Source organism: Herpailurus yagouaroundi, unplaced genomic scaffold (genome assembly GCF_014898765.1).
Source record: "Herpailurus yagouaroundi ecotype Mexico unplaced genomic scaffold, PumYag 220, whole genome shotgun sequence".
Lineage (NCBI taxonomy): Eukaryota > Metazoa > Chordata > Mammalia > Carnivora > Felidae > Herpailurus > Herpailurus yagouaroundi.
The window spans coordinates 2,731,821-2,754,093 of NW_024412451.1; the positions used below are offsets into that span (position 1 = coordinate 2,731,821).

The following is a 22,273-nucleotide window of genomic DNA, read 5'->3' on the forward strand; positions in this document are numbered from 1 at the left end:
GGAGAGGGCACTTTGCGGCGCAGGCGCAGAGAGCGCCCCGCCAGGCGCTCTGGGAGATGGAGTCCAGGCTCCTCCATTTTGGCCCGGGGCCCTTTGGAAGAAATGGAGCAAATTGCCAAGAGACGTTTGTGAGGGGTGGAGAGTGGGGGAAGAGCACGTTTAGTTATACCAATTAACATAATAATTAACAGTGCCCTCTACTTTCTCAGACATTTTTCCATCGCCACCACCACCTCCTGATTTTCTTACCACCACCTCCTAATTTACAAATGATAACATTAAGTGTTAGAAGGGAGGAAAGCCCCACGAACTAGGAACTAGTCAACATCATAGAACCTCCACGAGGACAGGCACTTTGTATCTCCTTCAAGCGCCCAGAACAGTGTAAATAAGTCTTGTGTAAATATGTATTGCATACTAACCATATGCCAGACACCCTGCAGACAACCCAAGTATTTTTTTTTTTAAATGTTTATTTATTTTTGAGAGAGAGACAGAGTGCAAGCGGGGAAGGGGCCGAGACAGAGGGAGATACACAACCGGAAGCAGGCTCCAGGCTCTGAGCTGTCCACACAGAGCCCAACGCAGGCTGGAACTAACTCTCAGACCAGGAGATCTTGACCTGAGTTGAGGTCGGAGGCTTCACCGACTGGGCCACCCAGGCGCCCCCAGACAACCCAAGTAGTATTCCAACTTCGTGAAAGTTAAGGCAAAAAGAAATTAAAACCCTTCTCCATGGCAATACGGCAAGAAAGTGATTTGAACTGAAATGTGTTGGACGCCAGGGTCTCCAAGTCTCCACTTGGTCGTTCGATCACTTTCCCTTAAGCTGTCTTTTCCAGTCCATCCTCACGGGCCATCAGAAAGAGCTTTCTAAAAGACAGCTTGCTCTATCAAGGAGCATACACCTTCGCGAGGGGACCTGCTCCCGAAGGCCAATTCCAACGACCCTCCTCTTTGCATCTTTTCTCAATTTATCGCTCTTTAACGCAGCCACTGCTTCACTAGGGTCTCAGGGGCTGTGAGCTTCCCGACTGCGCGGGGAGGACCGCAGCGAAATCCCCAGCCTCCAGCACGATCCTTGGCACCGAGCAGGCCTTCCTCAGCTATGCGCCGAAGGGAAAAGGTGGAATGAAGGCCGGAAAGGATCCTGGCCAGATCCTTCTCTGTTCCTGAGCGTCGGCAGTTGGGGAGACTCCGCCTCCTCGGGATCCCGGGGTCCTGGACCTCAGGAATCAGCTGAGGGGGCGAGGCCAGACGGGGGCGGGGTGGCGGGCAGCTGACTGAGCGCTGATTGGTTGGCCCTTTGGCGCGCACCCGCAGGGGCCTTGTCTGGAGGCGCGAGGCGAAGCTCCCGCGGGCGCTGGAAGACGGGGCCCGTCCCCAGGCGCGCTTGCGCACGGCCCCTCGCACCCTGCCGTTTCGCCTCTGCAGTCTCGTGCCCCGCACACCTTGGCGGGAACCGGCGGGGGCGTGGCCTGGCCTCAGGAGCTCGCTTTTGCTCCCCTCCTGGGGCCTCGCCCGGGAGCCTCGAGCTAAGGGGGTTCGCGGCCACCCCACGCCCGGGTGGGGAGCGCGGTGGCCCAGGCCGGCCTGAGGCTCGCGGGCGCAGCCCGCCTCCCAGGAGGCGCGCCGGACGCTGTCCGATCAGGCTCCTGAGCGTGGAGCTGGCGTGAAACCACAAGGGGGGGCCTCGCGCCATTTTGCACGTCCTGAGGCGGGTGCTGGAGGCCGAGGCGAACTCGCCCTCCAGAAGTGGGGAGCCTGGGGTCCGTTCAGGAGCTGCACTCTGTGGTCGTGGCCTCCCTCCCGGAGGTGCAGGGGGACAGGAAGGCGGACGTGCCCGGGTGCTCGGAGCAAGGCAGGCCAGGGGCCGCAGAGCAGGGTGGGTGTTGGGTTTGAGGTCGGGCCGAGGTTTGGGGGTCCAGGCTCAGGTTTGACATACTGAAGACCCTGAAGAGTATCGGGGCTGTCAGATAGGGGATCCGGGACCTGGGATCTCCGGCTTTGTATCTGGGAGTAACTAGTATTGGAGTCTGGAGGTGTGGGGGCTTTGTGACTGGAAGCTTTCCTGTTGGGATCGGGAGATCCTGGGGAGATTTTGAGTTCCGGGGTACCACTTGGGGGCCCCGGGGCCTGATATGGGAGGTTTGAAGCCTTGCGTTGGATTTAGGGATCTAGCATCCCAGTGTGGAGTAGGAGGTATGAGATTTCGGGGCTGAAGTCACCATTTGGGACTTTGAGGCTTAACTTTCGGGGCCTGGAGTCCCCACGCTGAGTACGGGGCGTCAGTTTGGGGACTCACCTGTGAGATCTCGATTGTAGGGTTGGGGGGGTCACAATTTGAAGGTCTGAAAGGATAGTTCTGGGGTCTGGAGGTCTTTGTGTTTGGATCCAACGTCACCGTGGGAGACTGGTTTGCTCTGGGGGCGTGGGTTTCTTATTTTAGGGTTTGGGTTCTCTGTTAAGGTTTGTGGTCTGTGATCTCAACTGGACTGGGATTGGGGTCGTATCTGGAGATCAGAAGTAGCCAGTTCGGGGGTCTAGAGTATCTCAGTATTACTGTTGAGGGTTTTTAGGTTTGGGAGGGCATCTTTGGGGGTTTTAGATCTTCACTTTGAGAGTTCCAAGTCATGGTTTTTGCATCTTAACCTCACCGTTTTAGAGAGCTCAAGCCAGGTTGCAGGCCTGGCCGTGTGACGTGTCACTATTAAGACAGAAGTTCTGAAGTTAAAGTGTGGGAATGTGTTTTTAGCTTTGGGTACAGGTCACAAGTTGGCCCAAATTTACAGTTTGGGATTCAGGGACTTCGGTTGAGAGTTCAGGGGTTTGACTTTGGTCTCTGGGCCCAGGTTTGTGGGGGTCGGGGACCCTTGGGCTGTCGGAACAACTTGGTGAAAATGAAGCCTGCCCACCTTGCTAGCCATTCCTCCTGGAATCCCAGAGGCCACTAATAATTCTTTCTCTGTTCCCTCTTTGCAGATGTGGCATTCCAGTACACACTTGTGTTCCCCTGAGTGGCCCAGAGCCAGTCCCCTGGGTCCCAGTGAGAGGTAAGGGCTCTACCCTGTCCATCTCCCTTGCAGCTTCGGCCACTCTCGTTGAATAATAACAATAATGTTTACTGAGCGTTTACTGTTTGTCAGACTCTCCCCTAAGCCCTTTGTTTGTATGCTATTCTTTAATCCTTACAACTGCAGAAGGGAGTATGGGCGAATGTTACCGCCATTTTCAAGATGAAAGAACTCTGAGGTGGTTGCCAAAGAGCATCGCTGAGACCCTTGCAGGCTTTGACCTTCTGAGTTTCTTTTTTTTTTAATTTTTATTTATTTTTTCAACGTTTATTTATTTTTGGGACAGAGAGAGACAGAGCATGAACGGGGGAGGGGCACAGAGAGAGGGAGACACAGAATCGGAAACAGGCTCCAGGCTCTGAGCCATCAGCCCAGAACCCGACGCGGGGCTCGAACTCCCGGACCGCGAGATCGTGACCTGGCTGAAGTCGGACGCTGAACCGACTGCGCCACCCAGGTGCCCCAACCTTCTGAGTTTCTTACACGCCCTCCTCCCTTTCTTTTTTTCCTGTATTCATTCATCCGGCGAACACCTATCCAGGGCCAGGAATCTCATAGAGGGGATTTTCACAGCAGATTGAGGGTTGGGTCGGTTTCTCCTTCCCTCCAAAGCCTGGCTAAAGCAAAGAGAGCCACAGCTCATCTTATCCCCATTGTCTCCCCAAATGACTTACTGTCCATCCATCTCTCCATTCATTTATTAACTCTAAAATTCAGCATCTGCTTTGTTCAGGTTCTTGACTTAGGTTCTGTGCTCAGAAGGAGCACTATGAAGAAAGTGAAGAATGCCTTTCCTGCTGCCCATTCCTCCTGGAATCCCAGAGGTCACCAACAATGTATTCCCTTTTCCCCCTTTCTAGATGGGGGGAGGGTGTTGGTCATTGTATTAATAAAGACTCTTAGTTGCAATTAACGGGAAACCTGCTGAAACCAGCTTAAGCATAAAAGGGTCATTGGTTCCTCACTGGGTCCTTTAAACAAAAAATTCAGGGGCATCCGGCTTGGCTGGGTCCAGGCAAGGAACCTGCCTCGCTTGGCTCTGCTGTTGCCCTCTGTTGGCTCCCTTCTTAAGCAGGCTCTCTCTTTGTGAGGGCAAGATGGCTTCCAGAAGCTCTAGAACCACATCCTGCCAGCCTGACAACCCCAGCAGGGAGTCTCTTTCCAGGACCCTTGATTCCGATTGGCCAAAGCTGGGTTAGGACCCCAATCCCGAACCAATCACTGTGACTCTTCTTAGCTGGACCTTAGTTCTATGCTGCCCAGTGGAGGGGGAGGTTGGGTTTGACCTTTCTGGGCCACATAGACTGAGAGTGGGGGAGGGGTGGTTCCAAAGGAAATTATTACCAGACAAGGGGGATTAAATGTTCATCAACCAAAACCAACAGGTTTGCCAACCTTCCACCCCCTCCTTCAGCATCCTTTCTCCCTAGAAAATTCTGACAAATGACCGTTCACCTTCTATCTCGAACATTTTGTGAGCACTCTCAATGTGCCAGGTGTTATGCTCAACACCCTCCAGACAAGATAAAACTTTCTAGCCACCTCCATTTTATAAATTAGTTTAAAACAGCCTCAGAGAGATCAAAAATTTTTCCAAAGTCACACAGCAAGTGACAGAGCTGGGATTTCCATCTAGATCTGTCTTATTCAAAAGCTGGAGCTTATAGCGAACTATTATGCTGCCTCCGGGCACTGCCCCCTGCTTTGTCCCACTTTGGGGCAGCTCTTACTCTTAAATGTCTGCACATTAGGATCTGGGCCTTAGTTTTCCTATATCTAATACGAGATATTTGGACTGGCTCTTCCAGCTCCCGTAAAATAAAAACTAGGGAGGGTTTAGCCTGATTAGCTCAGGGAAGAGGAAACCCAAGAAATAGAGTCATTTGCCATTTCAAAGGCTGAGGCCATCAGAAGACAGAAGGAACATCCATAAATTCAATAATTTTTTGTTGAACACTTACTTAGTGCTGGTCATTATTCTAGGAGGTGGGATATAGTCAGGGCAACACATGACTTTCATGGGCCCTAGGCCATTTGCCTTCTTGAACCCCTTCCTCCATTAGAAATGTATTTAAAATTTTTTTTAATTTTTAAGAAGTTTTGTATTAAAACTTTTTTTTATTTAATGTTTATGTATTTTTGAGAGACATGGAGCACGAGTGGAGGAGGGAAGAGAGAAAGGGAGACACGGAATCCAAAGCAGGCTCCGGGCTCCAAGCTGTCAGCACAGAGCCCAACACAGCGCTTGAACTCACGGACCGTGAGATCGTGACCTGAGCCGAAGTCGGACACTCAACCGACTGAGCCACCCAGGCGCCCCTTAAAAATTTTAATGTTTTATTTACTTTTGAGAGAGAGAGGGAAACACAGAATTCAAAGCAGGCTCCAGGCTCTGAGCTGTCAGCACAGAGCCTGACACGGGTCTCAAACTTACAGACCGAGAGATCATGACCTGAGTCAAAGTTGGATGCTTAACCGACTGAGCCACCCAGGCGCCCCCAAAAACATATTTTAAATCATAGTTTACAACAACATCAGTATCGATTTTAAAAGAAATTAAAACATTTTTAGGGTGTTTGACTGGCTCACTCAGGGGAGCATGCAACATTTGAACTCAGGGTTTTGAGCTCAAGCCCTATATTGGGTGTAGAAATTACTTAAAAACAAAATCTCAAAAGAAAAAAGAAAATATTTTCATGAGCCCTTAAAAGTGGCACCAGAATTTATGTACTGTACTTACTGTACCTAATGGATAAGTCAGTGTGGGATATAACAATTAATAAAAAAGACCAAAATCCCTGCCCTGTGGTATTTATAATAAAGAAAGATTTCAGGTTCTGATAAATGATATGGGGAGGCGACAAAGAATGTGTTTAGTTCGATCAGTTGGTCAGAAAAGGCCTCTCTGAGGGGGTCATATTTAAGCTAGGTTCTGAACACACCAGCCATACAACAATTAGGGCAAAAGAACATTCCAGGTGGAGGAATAGTAAAAGCCCTAAGGCAGAGAGAAACTTGGCGGTTTAGAGAAACGGAAAAAGGACCCATGTGGCTGCAGCTGGCCTGTTCCTGAAGCCCCAGAGGGCAGAGCTGGAATTAGCGGGTGAAAATTATAGACACTAGGAGGAAAGAGTCTGTCTGAAACCCGAACCATCCAGTAAGGAAAGAGGCAGCCATGGGAGGAAGTGCCCGGAACCCAGAGGCCCCTGGGGTCAGACCCCAGGTTACACCTATTCAGGACTACTGCCCATGAGATGCCAAGATTTTGTGATGCCTAGTCATCCTTTTTCTCCCTCTAATTTTTTTTCCTGGAACTTCTGTGTTTGCACACAGAAGGCTCTCTCGGTGCTTTGCAAAACCCCGAGTAAACACCCAGGGACTACATACAGTTGAAATGAAACTCTTTTTCCCAGACATGGTCAAATAACACCTTGAACTTAAATAGGCCTGGACACTTTTTTCTTCCTTGCTTTCCTTCCTTGCTTCTCGCTGGGGCTTCCAGGGGCTCCTCTAGAACAGAAGGAAAGTGGTATGCAAAAAGTAAATATCAGGGCCCAACAGGACTTTAGAGGTCAGCCTAACCCAGTTTTCCTCCAAGGATAGAACGCTAACACCCTAGCCCCTCAAAGTTGTGGTTTCTACCAGGAAGTAACTTGAGACCAGAGATTTGTTTTTCTTTTATTCCTCCATTCAGTTGACTAATATGCATAGTCTTCTGTATTCATAGCAGTTTTGAGAGGGTACACTAATGATATCATCCCCTGTGTAAGGCCCTTTTATGGCTTCCTGTTGGTCTTCAGATAAGGGCAAAACTCTTCTGTACCATGAGCCTCTGAGACCCTGCCTCATCTGGCCCCTATCTTCTCCAGCCTTGTGTCACCCCACAAGACCCCTTGCTTTCTGTGGGCCAGGACACTGGCAGCTTTACTTCCTTTGAGTTCTCCATGCTTCCTCGTGCCACAGGGCCTTTGCACATGTTCTCTCTATCTGAAATGTTCTTGTTCTCTCTTCACCTATACATCTCCACTCATCCTTCAGCACAGGTTCTGGCCAGGTTTACTTCCTCAGGGAAAAACCTCAGATTAGATCAAAGACACCTGTTACAAGTTCTCCTAACACCAAGCAGGTGTCTTTGTCTCCATCAGGGCCAACTTCATGGGTGTGCAACTCATGCAGTTACAGAGCCCTGTGCTTGGCAGAGCCTGATTCTTGATTTGATGCTCTGCTCTCACCATCTAGAAATTCTTAATTTTTGAAAAAGGGGCCCCACATTTTCATCTGCAAGGCTTCCCTCCCCAGTAAGTTTTATAGCTGTTTCTGGTCCCAATTGGAATTTTATGTTTGTTTGTGTGACAATTTGATTAATGCCTTTATCCCTGAGTGTACTGTGGGCTCTAGAAGGAGCTGTATTTTGTTTTTTCTACTTTTTAAATAAAGCTTACTTATTTTGAGAGAGAGAGAGAGAGCAGGGGAGGGGCAGAGAGAGAGAATCCCAAGCAGGCTCCGCACGGTCAACATAGGTCCCGATGTGGGGCTTGAACCCACGAACCATGAGATCATGACCTGAGCTGCAGTCAGATGCTTAACCAACTGAGCCACCCAGGCGTCCCTTTGTTTATATACATTTATCCCTACTGCCTATCACCATTCCTGGCACATAGTAGGTGCCCAATCAGTAATTGCTAAGTGAATGAGTGAGAAAGATTCTTTTAGAGCTCCAGAGTTTGGTTAGGGAGATAAGTGTGTGTCCCACACTACTCCCCCATCTCCTCGAGGGCAATGACCATGATTTCTCTCACCTTCCATGGTGTCCAGCGCGGGGCCTGAAAAGGAGGAGGTGTTAGTTTGTGGATGTGTGAGTAGGAACTAAACATCTGGCTGTAATCAAGGGAGTGTTTTGGGCGTGGCCATGCTGCAGGTGACAAAGTCCTGTGGCCATTCAGAGCAAGGGAGGAAGGCAAGGGTGGTCGCCAGGGGCTGCCTGGGGCAGGTGGCAATTGAACTGAGCCCCAAGGAAGGTGAGACAAAGATGGGTGGAAACGGGGGGGATCTGGGCATTCAAAAGGAGTCATGGGAGTGGTGGCAATGGTGTGTAATTTGGGAGAGAGGCTCCATTGTCTTTGTGTCTCCATCTGTCAAGATTGGGGTGGAGGTGTGTATACAGGGATATATGATGAATTATGGATTCAGGGATTAGATCCTGGAAGTTCTGCATCCCCCCAGGAGTCAGCATCTGCCATGCCCTTATTTATTTATCTAGCAAAGATGTGGCGAGTTCCCACGACGTGCCAGACCCTGTTCTAGATGCTAGAGATAGAGTGGTTCCCCCCTCCACCACCTCTCAGCTCAGAGCAGGACCCAGAGAAGTGCGTGAGCATGGATGGGGCTGAGGGACCTTAGCAGAGGTATCCCACCTGTCCTGTGGAGTTAGAGTCACTTGATGGGAGAGAACCAAAGAAAGTAAGAGATGAGACCAGGATGGTCAGCAGAGCCAGGCCTTGAGGGGCATTATAAAAGCTGTGTTCAGAGTTTAAACTTGACCTTTAATAATAGGATGGCCTTGAGAGATTTGAAGCCCTTATTAGTCAAGTAACATATCGGGCTCTGTGCTGGGCGGCTTCACACACACTGATTTATTCAGTCCTATTGATGATCCTCTGAGCCTGAATGGATCTCCTCATTCCCACTGCACAGATGAGAAAACCGTGGGCAGATCCGGTTTTCAGAAAGGTCACCCTGACTCTAGGAGACAGTATGGGCTGGAGGAGGCCAGACAGGAGGCCGGGAGAGCTAGGGGAATGTCAACATGTGGACCAGGCCAGGGGCTGGGTGTGGAGAGGAGGGGTTGCAAGGGGAACGGGTGAGATTTGATGCCCGAGGGGATGAGGATTCTGTCTGGGGTGTCAGGGGCGGGGAGCTTCTCTGAGAAGGGGAACACTGAGACCAGTGGTTTGGGGGGTCAGGGGCCAATTTCCATTTTGGCTGTCCTAACCCAAACCGGCTCTTGGCCCAAAACAGGAGGCAAAGGAAAAACCACACCAGCAAACTGCAGGAGCTGGCATCGCTGCTACCCATGGCCCTGAAGAAGGGTACCAAGAAGCTCACCAAGGTATGGGGACCGAGGGAGGGGAGGCGGACGCGGGAGGCAGATCTGAAAATATCCGTAACCAGCTTAGCCTCCCTCACGCTGGGACCCCTCGACAGGCCCTTTCAGGGACGGCGCCCTCGATGGGCATTTCTGTGATCCCATGACCAGAAGACGGGTGGTGGTGGTGGCAAGGGGGGGGGGGGGTGTCTGTTTTTGCAAAAGAGGCAGGGGAACCTGGGAGGGGAAAATCGGCAAGGAGCCTGGTAAAGGTCATCGCTTTGGGACTCAAACAGCCATGGGTTTGAGCCCCTCAGCCCCCAAACGATAGGACTCCGGGCCGGGCTCTCAGCTTGTCAGCCTCTCCAGCATCATGCCTCTCAGCTGTAAAACAAGAAACAATAACATCTACTACCCAGCAATACTGTGAGGCCAAAATGACATAACAGCCATGACCAAATGTCGGTTCCCTCTCTGTGAGTCCCTTGTTTTGTATCCTGTGGGCATCTTCTCCGCCAGGTAGAGATAGATAAGGCTTCTCTGGGCGTCCGGCGTCCTCAGTGGCTCCTCAATGCAAGTATGCAGTGCTGAGCGGACACCTTGCTCCCGCCACTGGGAGCAACTTAATAGGGGACTCAAAGATCTGGAAGGCCTGGTGTGATGCTTTCTCACTCTAGTTCCTCTCATTCCATCCTGTTATTCCTTCATTCATCAGCTGGTTATGGAAAGACGGTTGGATGTCAGAAGCCGTTCTAGTCTCAACAAGGGGAGGCAAAGAAACTTGGGACCCATCTTCTGGGAACTCACAGAGTTCCCAACATGAGTTCCCCATTGGCGGAACTCACCCCTCTGAAGCACAGAGGGGTCGAGGACACAGCTGGTTAATAGCAGAGAGAGAGAGTCAGGTTTGTGGCATTCCAAAGGCTCACCTCCTCAACGGTTCTGTCATTCAGTGCTCCATAGGTGTTGAATGAAAGAACGAGTAGATGAATGAGTGCATGAATTCCCTGAGTTGAAAATGTTACAGGACCATCTATCTTCCCTTCAGAAGGTCTCGGGGATTTGAACCTCTGCTGGTAGCCCCCATACTAACCTTCCTGAAGTATTGATCACTGAGCCTTTGGTCTTGGAGTCTGAGGTGATGCCCAATTGCCTTCTGCATAAAAACAATACCAGTATGAGGCGCCTGGGTGGCTCGGTCGAGCATCCAACTTCGGCTTAGATCATGATCTCACGGTTTGTGAGTTCCAGCCCGTCAGGCTCTGTGCTGACAGCTCAGAGCCTGGAGCCTGCCTTGGATTCTGTGTGTCTCTTGCTCTCTGCCCCTCCCCCCACTCGCTCTCTCTCTCTCTCTCTCTCTCTCTCTCAGAAATAAATAAACACTAAAAAATTATACCAGTAATAAAAAAACATTTCATATTACTTTATAGTTCATAAACATTTTAGCTTAGTGAGTGCCAATCGTGTGCCAAGCCTGGTGTTGGAGATACCATACCTGATCTTGAGAAACCCACAGTTCGGTTCTCAGAGTTAGAAAAGGTCCTCACTTAATCCTTTGAGGACCTGATGAAAGTGTTCTCATCCATAGTGTATCAGGCTCTGTGCTGGGCAGTTTCACACACACTAGTTTATTCAGTCCTAACGATAATCCTCTGAGCCTATGTGAATATCCTCATTCCCACTGCACAGATGAGAAAACTGAGGCACAAAGAGGTAACATGGCCTGCTCCCAATACCCAGCCAGGAAGCGGCACATGGGGTCCAGGTCCTTCCAAAGTAATACATAGTCTCCTGCCTGTGTCACACATATTCCTTAGTTAGATTACAGCTTCCTTCCGTGGATCAGGTCAGATCATTTCAGCGACCATCGGTGTTATATCTTCTGGAATGGTTTCACACATTTCCCTTTGTGGGATCGTGTTTCCTGATCTAGGGTTTGGAAGATTACTGCTAATGGTTTTGTTGTTATTCTAGGGATCCAGTTCAATCCAAGAAATACTTGCTGGCATTCTTCCCTCTCCTCTTCCCCAGGCTAACCCCTGTCATTCTTCAGGTCTCCGTTTAAATGCTTTTTCAGACACTCAAGTCCACTTTCAGAATCTCTTGTTACACTCTTATTCATAATGCTTATCACACGGTTGATAATTTTGCATCATTTCTGGGTTTATTAAGGCCCACTGCCCTCCCTAGATTGTAAATTCCAGGAAGGTAAACAGAAGTGTGTTGGTTCACCCCTACATACCTGGCCCTCAGTGGGTAGTAGTCTGTTTGAACTTCGTGTCTCCAATACCAACTGAGTCAGTACTTGGTGGCTGGCTGGCTGGCTGATGCCTGCTGGGCAGAAGGCATCATGCTCAGTGCTACAGGGGAGGTCAGTCTTCAGCGAACACTGGCTAAGCTACCTCTTTATTCTGTGAGTAAGGGATGCAGGAATCGCTTAGCTACAATCTCTACCCTCAACTAGTTCAAGGTCAATGAGAGAAAATAACGCATAAACAGGTAATTATAAAACAGGCCCAGGGTATTACAAGAATGCTGAGGAGGGACATCTGACCCAGCCTGGGTGAGAGGGGTCAGAGAGGTGGAAAGTTTCTGGAAGGGGAGACCACTGTGCTGAGTAAGGCTCAAAGGTGGAGAAGCCAGAGCAGGGGTCTGTGGGGAGGGGGGAGGGGGGCTTTGCAGATAGAGAATACAGCATATGCGAAGGGTCAGGGGTGGAAAGCCAGATGGTGTGTGTTGAAAAACTGGGCCAGGAGGCAGGCAGACCCGCGTTCAGATCCCAGCACTGCCACTTCCTCTCTTTTGCCTTAGCGTTAGCACTCTGAGCCTCAGTTTCCTTAGCTGTAACAGAAGTCTCCCTGAGTGGCAGCAAGGACTAAACAGCAGAATAGGAGCACCTCTGCCAGTGGAGGGATTGTTGGGGTGGGGAACGCGGTCCCAGAGCCTTTCTGTCTCTGGTCCCCAGTAGCCTCACACTGTCGTGGGACCCCACTCTTGTGCTCAGCCTTGTCTTTCTTTTGAGGGCAGAAGGAGATTCTCCTGCACGTCCTGCACTACATTCAGTACCTCCAGAAAAACATCGATGTGGCCAAGGCCTTGCTCAAATTCCACACCGCCAATGGGGAAGGCAGACTCGGGGGTAAGTAAGTTCAGTCCCCATTTCCCAATGCCTGCCACAGACCAAGAGCTGTGCTGCCATCGGGGGACACCGAGCGAGTGACTTAGATGAGTCCAGGCCCTCCGGCCTCTCAGAGCCTGGCAGAGGGGACAGAGACAGAGAGATGTGTGTGATGCTGTGAACTTAGGGGCATCTGGGAAGACTGTGGGGGGGAGGGGCCTTGCAACTGGGCCTTGGAGGATAGGGGCAAGGGGACCCCACCAGGCAGAAGCAGTAGTGGGCGTGTATGAGGAGACACCTGTGGAAGGTCTGGGACAGGCCAGCAGCGGGCACGCTTGGAGGGACCGCGTAACATCAAGATGACGCGCGAGGTTCTTGAACCGGATCCTGACGCAGACACAGGTCTCGGGACCTTAACCTCTCAATGCCTCAGTTTCCACGGCTGCAAAATGAAGCCGATAGTAGTACAGTTGAACCTGGACTAACATGGGTTTGAACCGCATGGACTCACCTCTACACAGGCACCTCGGGAGAAATATCGTACGGAACTGTAAATGTATTTTCTCTTCCTTACGGTTTTTTAACATTTTCTTTTCTCTAGTTCACTTTGTGGTAAGAGGTCAGTAGATAACACATATAATATGCAAAATATATGTGAATCAACTGTTTATGTTATTGGTCAGGCTTCTGGTCGGCAATAGGCTATTAGTAGTGAAGTTTCTGGAGAGTCCAAATTAGATGTGGATGTTCCACGGCGCAGGGGGATGGGCGCCCCTAACCCTGCTTGTTCAGGGGTCACCTGTACTTCCTTCCCGTGTTCGTCATGAGGCTTAAATGAGTTAATACACATAGAAAGTGTCACACGGTGCCTGGAACAAGCCGGTTGTCTAGTGCTACATGTGCCGGGTGCCGTCCTTGTTTCTGGCATAAAGAATCCATGGGCCACAGTGAGAGGAGGTGAGGTGAGGGTCCAAGACCCTGAAGGGCTTTGAGCCAGGAAAAGCCAGGATCAGATTTATTTTCTTTTCTTTTTTTTTTTTTTTTTTTTTTTGGAAGACGAGCCTGACATCTAGTGTGTGGGATTGGGTATTAAGTGAGAAACTGGAGTCAGGGAGGTCAGCGAAGAGGCCTTTAGGAGTGATCTGGACAGGATCACTGGACAGACCGATCTAGCACTGAGGGTAAGGCTGTAGACAGAAGTGGCACATTTGGGAGATGCTAACAAAGGACAGTTGAGAGGCCTGATAGGCCCCAGGCAAGCCAGGGTGGGCAGCGGAGTCTTCAGTGCCCTGAGGAAGGTAGGAGGAGGCACTGGTTGGGGATGAGGCCTATGGGGAAGCATTTGGGAAGCACTGAGCCCATCTTCCCTCTTGGCAGAGGCCCAGGATGGCCCTGGGGACACCTGACTTTCGCCCTGTACCTCTACTGCCTGGATGTGCAGCCTCACACCCATCCATCCGATCTCTTCCCAGGAGCTCAGTTTCCACACTTGTAAAGTCAGCTGGTTGGGGCAATCCGACCTGACTCTTTCTCCATCCTGTGCAGGGCTGGCTCGGAACCCGGCCGTGGGCCCAGCAAAGCTGAGACGCTCCACCCCTTCGCGCTCCCCACACTGGAGGAAGTCCCGTCTTCAGGGAGGCTGCCGGAAACCTCGGAAGAAGAAACTGACCGGATCGTCAGGTACAAGTGAGGCTAGACAGGAAGCCAGGTCACTGGGAGCAGAGCTCCTTCCCCAGAGCCGTTCTTACTCTGGGGAGGCCCAGGCAGCAACCCAGAGCCCCTGACCGGGCTTTACAGTGAGACAGACCCACCTGGTTCAACTCCCAGCCCCTGGAGCGGTTACTTTCCTCCTCCGAGCCTCAGCTTCCTGGTCTGGAAATTGTAGTACCTGCCACTGGGTGGTGTTAAGGATGAGCCTGTGTACACACCCCTCGAGCAATGCTGAGTGGAGAGGCACATGGTCAGCGCTCAGTGAGTGGAAGCTGCTGTTAGCACGTAGTCTTTTACACCCAGTCATGCATCCTGGGCCAGGACATCAGGGAGCGCGGGGTGATGGAAAGACCCACGTGCGGAAAGCAAGCATCCTAGGGCTGGCCTCAGCCTTGCTACTGACTCGCTCTGTGTCCCTTCCCGTCCACATGCCTCAGTGTACATGTTTTTAAAATGGGACTTGTACCTAAACGATGATTTCCAGTCTTGGCTGCATATCTAATTGAATCATCCAGGGTACTTTTAAAAATGCTTATCCCTGGGGCACCTGGGTGGCTCAGTTGGTTAAGCATCTAACTTCAGCTCAGGTCATGATCTCACAGTTTGTGAGTTCAAGCCCTACTTCGGGTGAGCTCGTGCCCCGCTTCAGGTGAGCCCCGCTTCTCTCTCTCTTCCCCTCATAGGATTCTCGCTCTAGCTTTCCCTCTCTCTCTCTCCACCACTCACTTGTGCCCTCTCTCTCTCAAAAAAAAACAAAAACAAAAAAAAAAACCCAATGCCTGTCCCTGGGGCTCCTGGGTGACTCAGTCAGTTAAAGGTCAGACTCTTAGTTTTGGCTCAGGTCATGATCTCCTGGTTCGTGAGTTTGATCCCCACATCAGGCTCTGTGTTGACAATGCAGAGCCTGGTTGGGATTCTCTCTCTCTGCCCCTCCCTTACTCGTGCTTTCTCTCTCTCTTGAAGTAAATAAATAAACTTTAAAAAAATGCCTATCTCTGTGCCTCATACCCTGAAAGTCAAGTTCCAGTGGTCTGGGGTGGAACCTGGGCATCAGCATTTTTCCAGAGCTCACAAGATAATTCTAACGTGTGGGCAGGGGAAGGGAGCCTACGTTGAGCTGATCTCCAACTGAGGCCCAGGCTTACCTGGGCAAAGCTTTGAATAGGTTGTGGAACCCAGAGCAAAGATAGCCCCCCATCTGAGCCATATACTGGCCCCCTCTGACGCCTGTCTCTCTGCTCCCCCAGAACGCCAGACCCGGGCCCAGAAGCCTCGCCGCTGCCTGGCCCTGGACAAGCCCGAGAAGTGGGTAACCCCATCCCCAGACCAGCAAGGAGGAAATGTGGGGAGGACCACCACTCCTTCAAGATGCACCACCTCCAGCAGTCACCCCAGAGCTGCATCAGCCCTGCCTCAAGATGACAGAAAGGGAGGAAGGTCCCGGCTGACGTTGCTGGACATGGCTGAGAACAGCATCCACTGTGACATCTCAAGTTGGTCTCCTTCCTCACTGTTATCTTAGCCGGTTATTTATACACTGCTTGTCAGGTACCAGCAATGTCCTGAGTCCGGTCCCAGTAGCTGGGGACTCCATGGGGCACAAGAGAGACGCTATCTCGAGCCTCTTTCCCTGTTCTCTTTTCTTCTCAGGCTCTGCTGTGGGACAGCCTCAGTGTGGCCCTCATGTGAGGCTGTGGGTCACAGAACTGGGGGAGGGCAGGCAGTCGCTCTCGTGACTCTGGTCCGTGTGCCAGGTTGAAAAGTTGCAGACACACGCCCAGCAGGGAGCCAGGCGAGAAAGGGGTGCTTGGAAGGCAAGGCCCTGAGCTGTTCTATCCCCTCTGTTCACTTGACTGTGAAAGGCTTGTAAAAATGGCGCCTTTCAGCCCAGGGCTGCCGACTGCCACGTAAAATGTCTAAAACCTCGCTGGCACGGTAAGCACTCTGTCCTTATCTTTGCTATTGTCATTTTCATCGACACTATTCCACTTCAGGATTTTAGCTCCCTTCCAGCTTCTGAGAAAGAGGTAGGGTTCCAAAAACCCAGGGGTCATTCGGGTTGTCCTGGAGCCTCACGCAGAGGCCCCGCAGCCTGAGGTCTTGCTAGGATCTGGGCGGGAGAGGCTGTAGCAGGGCCCCGGCACCTCTGCATCCCTGTGTCTGTGAGTCCCAGGAGGTGTTCCAGTCACAGGAGTAAGCATCCCGACTTGCCCCCGTAGGCTGCTGTTGCAGAGTCAGTGCCCAGGGTAATGGGCCCTACCCTGCCTTCAAGGCCCAACAAGGGGCCGAGGGGATCCATTTTCTCAACAGGACACAGCCCTGTCCCAGGTAAGGGAACCCCAAGGGCTCTGAGTGGGGGAGGCTGAGGTGTGTGGTCTGGAATGGCTTAAGGGCAGTGAGAAGCGAGGTTGATTTACATCCTCGCTGGTATCTGTGGAGAGAGTACCTCTGTGGGCCTAGCTTGGTGCAGGCGGTTGAGGCTCCAAGGAGGGCCCTGCTTCCAGTCTGCCGGACCAGGGCTGCAGCCCCTCGCCAGCCTCCCTGCCTCCTGTCTCACCCCTTCCAGCCCGTCCTCCCTAGTTGCCTGACTGACTTCTCTAACCACACACTGTGGTCACATCAGCTCATGGCTTTAAGGCCTCCCTCAGTGCCCATGGGGAAGAGCCCAAATAGAACTTCCCTGGCCCTGGTTCATCTTGCCAGCCCTCTCTGTTGCCCCTCACCCATGAATCTTACCCTTAACACCACGAAATATTTGCCACTCCACAGGAGCCACACTCCTGCCGCCTCTGGGCTTTTCACCCTCTGATCCCTCTTCCCGGCAAGCCTGTTTCCCTCATCCCCCTAGAAAGCCTCCACCCTTTCGGCTGACCTCAGTGTGGTCCTCCCTCCTGCCTTGTCCACCCTCTCTGTCCTCCTGGAACGCCACCCATCACAGCCCTGCCCCCTGTGTCACCAGCACCCCATGACACCTGCCTCTCCTCACAATCTGAAGCCCCTTGAGGGCAGGCGCCTCAGCTGATTAAGCTTCCGGCCCGCCCCGCCCCCCTCTCCCCCCAGCAGCCAGCACAAAGCGACCCCCATCTTCAATCACAGTGGGTGACACCAAGACACCCCAGGGAGAAACGGCTCGCCCCAGGTCACATGCAGCTCCCAGCCCAGGGCTCCGGGTCTGCCTCTTAAATTCTACCTCTTGCAGACAGAAGATGGTGTTCTACGATTCCAGCGAGGAAGTGGACAAGGAGTCCCCAGATGCTGACCCTTGGCTTCCTGCCTGGACCCCAGAGGGCAGCCCCCATGGTGACTGGATCTGTCTGTCCTCCCTGTAGGCTAGTGTGGGGGCCTTCCTTGGTCGTTTCCTCCTGAGGCTTACTGGCGGGGAGGAGACCAGGACTGCTGCTGCGGGCAGGGCCACGTAAGCTTACCTGCTATCACTGAGCCATCGGTTGCTACGGCAGACATTAGTAATCAACCATCATTCTTTCTGTTGAGCCCAGAGACTGCCTCAGAATCTTTCTTAACACAGAGCTCCGGGGAGCTACAATCAATCTATCATATTTGGCACACCAGATATTGATGGTTTTGGATTTGGCCATCCACAGCATCATGCCGGGCATCTTGTCTCTTAATTTCCTCTCCCAAGCGCTCCAAATGAGCAATTGACAGAGTCACCTTTCCCAGTGCCCAGCACCACCTCCTCAAAGCCGGCTGCTGTGTCAGGGCTGACACACCCTCAAGCCTGATGTTTCCTTTTCAGGGAGCTCGCTGGCCTTGGGGCCTCCCCAGGTTAACAGCTGGGCTGTGACAGGCCACCCGAGTGAGATCCTCGGGCTCAGCCCCTCCCTCTTCAGCTCCCCAGGAAACACGCTGCCAGAACAGATCCTGGAGGACGGTACCGGGTACCTGGTGCAAGGTGAGAGCCCAGGGCTAGATCTGACGCTCGGTTCGTTCAGAAACATTCGGTGAGGGCCGCCTGGGTGGCTCAGCTGGTGAGGTGTCTGACTTTTGATCTCAGCTCAGGTCTTGATCTCAGGGTTGGGAGTTCAGGCCCCACATTGGGCTCCACGCTGGGTGGCGAAGCCTACTTGAAAGAAAAAAAAGAAAGAAAGAAAACATACGGTGATGCCCACCCAGTGTGCTGCCCTGTGCTCGGCAGAACTGGGTCCCCAGGGGTGAATCCCACCCAGGCCCTGCCTCGGGAAGCCCACAGCCTCGTGGGGAAGCAGCCCAGGCCAGTGTGGTGAGGAGAAGGCTCCAGGAGCCTGCGGTGGGGACCCACTCACTCGCCTCAGGTTGGGGGTGCCCCAGGGGAGCTGGCCTGTGAGCTGGATTCGGACCTGGGACGGGAGATCCCAGAACAGAAATCTAGACAAGGGCGCTGAGGCTCTCCGGCCGGCCCTGCGAGGGAGGCATTTGCATTCCAGCCCCGGCCCTGGTCTCCCTCCCTGACAGGTCTCTTTGAAGAAGTGTTCCTAGATCCTGAGTCTCCACTCCCCGATGGCTTGCTTGAGGTGCCACAGAACAAGGTAGGCATCTGTCCGCAGACATGTCCATCCTTCTTTCCGCACGTGTCACTCACCTGTTTCGTTTACTCCTCCGTCTCCTCTACCGTTAAGCCGCCTTCCCCCACCCACTCACCATCCACCTGCTCACCCTTCTCCTCGTCTTTCCAGAGATTCATCTACTGTCTGTGCCCTCGTCTGTCCGTCCTTATCCTTTGAACGTTCACTGCTGGCCACCAGGCACCCCACTCTGTGCTGGGCATTTGGAATAAACTAGACACAAAGGATAAGAGCCAAAAGCTGCCAGGTGCCCATAAGAGACCCCACGTAATTTTACAACTGCTCTGTGAGGTGGGGTCTCTTGTGACCCGCATTCAACAGATGAGGAAACTAAAAACGGCAGACTGAGCTCAGGAATCTTCAGCTGGAAAGAGGACCCCCCCCCACACACACACACACACCAGGCCCCAAGGCCCGCCACTCACCCAGCTGGTCCCCAGATAAGTGTTCCTTCGTGTGGGAGGCGGCCCCCTGCCTCAGCGAGTAACTGAATCACAGCATAGACACCTTTGGCGGAGCTCCTAGTAAGCGCCGGGCACTGTGCTGGGTGCTTCTCGGCCCTGTGAGGCACGTGTAGTGACCGCCATTCTGTGGGCAAGCGTGATGCTCAGAGAAGCTTCGCCTTGCCCAGGACACAACGGCTGCTGAATTGACGGCGTCGAGAGCTATTGCCCCGGAGGACCCGAGCCCCACCTAGCCCCTCTCTGACCTGCTGCGGGAACTTGGGAACATTTGCCTGCATGTCCAGGAGGTGTTTGGACCAGGGAGTCTTAAATTTGAGCTGGGACACTGCGGTCTCCCCCACATCTCCTGTCTTTCTCCTTCACTCCCCAGGAGACACCCTCTGAGGCTCCCAAGGACCCGCCCGACTCCCACAGCCTGTGCCAGTCCTCTGTCTCACTGGACCACTGCTACCTGTCGCTGAGCGAGAACAGCAAGGCGCCGTCCAGCTCCAGCTCCAGCTCTGAGAACACGGACGAAGAGCCAGTGTGGAGGCAGCCAGAGGTGAAGGGGGCACAGCCATCGGAGGGGTCGGTCCCATGTCTCCGGCCCACTCTCACCTCCCTGTCCCCTGCCCAGGACGACGAGGCCGACCCCGAGCGCCTGCAGTCCTCCAGCGATGAGGACGGAGACTACACATGGACCCCCACCAGGCGGGCCGCGACCCAGCCCTCTGCCGGGAGAAAGGCCAGGAAGGGCCGGGCGGGCAGGGGCCAGGTGAAGCCCAAGGAGAACGAGAAACCCCCCTGCCCTACCCAGATGAAGAAAAAGTGTGTCAATGGCTTCATCATGTTCTGCAGGATGAACCGGAAACAGTACATCCGGTGGGTGGGGGTCCTTTGGGGCCCTGGGTGGGGCCTGACCTGCACTGTCCACCCGCCCCCCGCCCCCAGAGTGCGTCGTCCCTGCTGTCTGACACATTTGCCCCTTCCAGAAACGACCCAGTGACCCTTCCTCGGCCACACTCCCCACCCCGCCGCCCTGCCCCCCAGCATCTAACCTGGTCCCACTGCCTGGGTCGAGGCCTGCGAATTATAAGCAGTGAAACCCGACTCACACTTAAAGAAAAAGACAATTGGCTTATATAACCTGACAGAAGGGGAGAACGCGATTGCTTCAGGTGCCGCTGGGCCTAGGGCTCAGACGTTGCTGGCTGTCTGGAAGTTTTGTCCCCATCTCCTACTTGGCTCCTCTGGGTTGGCTTTGTCCTTCAGCACTCAGGGTGGGGTCAGTGCAGGGTCACACCAAACAACCTGGTGGGAGGAGAGCTCCTTGTTTCTAATGTTTCCGGCAAAAGTTCTTGGGGCTCACCTACTAGATCAGTCGCCCAGCCCTGACAGCGGAGGGGGGGGGAGGCCCCCCCATCGCCACGGGGAGACGGTGCCCTGACAGGAAGATCCAGGTGCTGGTACTGGACCAGCAGATCCAGGTCCTCCGCACATCCCAAGACACGGTGTCCCCTTCCCAACAACCATTTAGTCCCACTCCCTTTTCTGACAACTGAGCCCCAGAGGGTGTGTTCTGAGGCTTTTCGGGCCAACGTGGATGGGAAAGCCAGGACCCTGAGAGGGCAGGGAAACCTCCTTCACGGGCTCCCCTGAAGGCCTCTCCTGACCTCCTGCCCCCTGTCCCAGAGCCTGCCCTGGGACCGCATCCACGGCTGCCACCAAGGAGCTGGCCCAACTGTGGCGGGTGATGACCCAGCAGGAGCGCAGACCATACTGGTGAGGAGCCCCTGCCCTGAGCCGAGGGCCCTCCCTGCTCCCTACTGCTGCTCTGTTTCCCAGAGCCTCCAGCTTCATGGTATCGGAGGCAGGCTGGAGCTGACTGGGGTGGAAGAGTTGGGTGTTGCAAATGCCTAGGAACGTGTTAGGGGGTGATGGGTAGAGAGGGGCCCTACCTCGCAGCTTAGAAGGGCAAATAGCAGGCTGTGGACCCCCTTCTGCCCTTGCTGCCGCAGGGAGCTTCTCAGGGCTTATCGCCCTGTCACTAGGCCTCCTCCCTGCCTCCCCCTCTCTGCCACCCTCTCCTGTCTAACATCAGAGCTGTCACCTGCCCCTTTCTCACTGGCCCCTGAAACACATGACGTGTCTGTGCACGGTTTTTAACACCTCGTGGGAGTCTGAGGCTCCCGCGAAGAGCCCTCGACTCTTTCCATCGCACAGACCTGGACTTGGAGGCCCAGAGGTTGGCCTGATGGGGCCAGACAAGGCTCCCGTCTCCCCCTCAGCCAGGCTCTGGGCCAGGGGAGGTGGGACGGGGAACAGGGAAGGAATGACAGATCTGCCTCCTCTCCCCCAGCGTCAAAGCGCGCAGGTTCAGCCTCCAGCACAACCGGATCGTGAAGCAGGACAGCTCCAGCAGCGAGGACGAAGACTGGGGGACGCCCAAGCCCTTCTACCAGCTGCTGGCTGAGAAGGCCCGCTCTTCCTCCAATCTGGCTTCTCTGCTGCCCCCTCACAACTGAGAGGGTAACCCTGCCTCGCCTCTCCTCTCCTCCCCGCCCCCCCCCCCCCCCCCCATCTCACAGCTCCTGCAGCTATGGATGGTTTGCAATGAGGAGCCAGGACAAAGAGGTTGTCCCCTCCTGGGCCTCAACCCTCCTCGAGCAGGTCCCTTGGCCAGTTCCTGTGCGGCTGGGAGGGGACGTATTTATTGACCCTGAAGCTTTATGAGTTTGCCTCCTTGTACTAGGGCGGCCTGAACTGTGCCTGCCCGCAGTCCACTGCCCTTCCCTCACCCCCTTTCTAGCCAGTATATCCTGGGAGCTGCAGGGTGGGAGGAAGCCCTGAATGAAATGCAGTAGGTAAAGTCTACACGGAGGGTCTCGCCCTGCCCTTCCTTTGCCCACCCCAGAATCCAATGGTTTCAACCCCATTCATTCTTGCCTCACCCCACACCTCCCTCCCCTGTTCTATTTATAGACTATTTATTGTTCTCCACAAAATAAAGTGGAACCCTTGTTACCAACAAGAAAGACAAGGGAGGCTCCTTTGGCCCCCTGGCTTCCTCAACGCTGGGTGGGAGGTACTCCTTCTGCAGGATCTAGAGGCCCCCGAGGCCTGCAGTTTGAGAAACACCCTGCCCACACCTTCCCAAGCGGCACCACGGAGCTAAACTCCCACCCCGCCCCCCCCCCCCCCCCCCCCCCCGGGGGCGAAAGTGAGAAAGCCAGAAGCTCAGGTGGGGCTTTTTAGAGTTCAGCTTTTCCTTTGAGCAAGTA

General features: G+C 53.5%; 1 protein-coding gene across 1 annotated transcript; it reads left to right on the forward strand.

Moving 5' to 3' along the window:
- Positions 1 to 1,476: 1,476 nt before the first annotated feature.
- MEIOSIN (meiosis initiator) lies at positions 1,477 to 22,014 on the forward strand. Its single transcript, XM_040457441.1, has 14 exons — positions 1,477 to 1,885; positions 2,983 to 3,053; positions 9,093 to 9,183; positions 12,187 to 12,298; positions 13,823 to 13,957; positions 15,235 to 15,480; positions 16,207 to 16,315; positions 17,187 to 17,287; positions 17,745 to 17,900; positions 18,440 to 18,513; positions 19,384 to 19,554; positions 19,630 to 19,874; positions 20,685 to 20,774; positions 21,352 to 22,014. The coding sequence occupies exons 2-14, from the start codon at positions 2,983 to 2,985 to the stop codon at positions 21,515 to 21,517; spliced, it is 1,767 nt and encodes a 588-aa protein (XP_040313375.1). The 5' UTR covers positions 1,477 to 1,885; the 3' UTR covers positions 21,518 to 22,014.
- Positions 22,015 to 22,273: the final 259 nt, after the last annotated feature.

Bases quoted from the DNA above. Each gene is read 5' to 3' on its own strand.
- MEIOSIN (XM_040457441.1), top strand. From the start codon at position 2,983: ATGTGGCATTCCAGTACACACTTGTGTTCCCCTGAGTGGCCCAGAGCC. The intron at 18,514-19,383 runs GTAGGCATCTGT...TTCACTCCCCAG, and splicing joins TTGAGGTGCCACAGAACAAG to GAGACACCCTCTGAGGCTCC. The intron at 19,875-20,684 runs GTGGGTGGGGGT...CCCCTGTCCCAG, and splicing joins AACCGGAAACAGTACATCCG to AGCCTGCCCTGGGACCGCAT.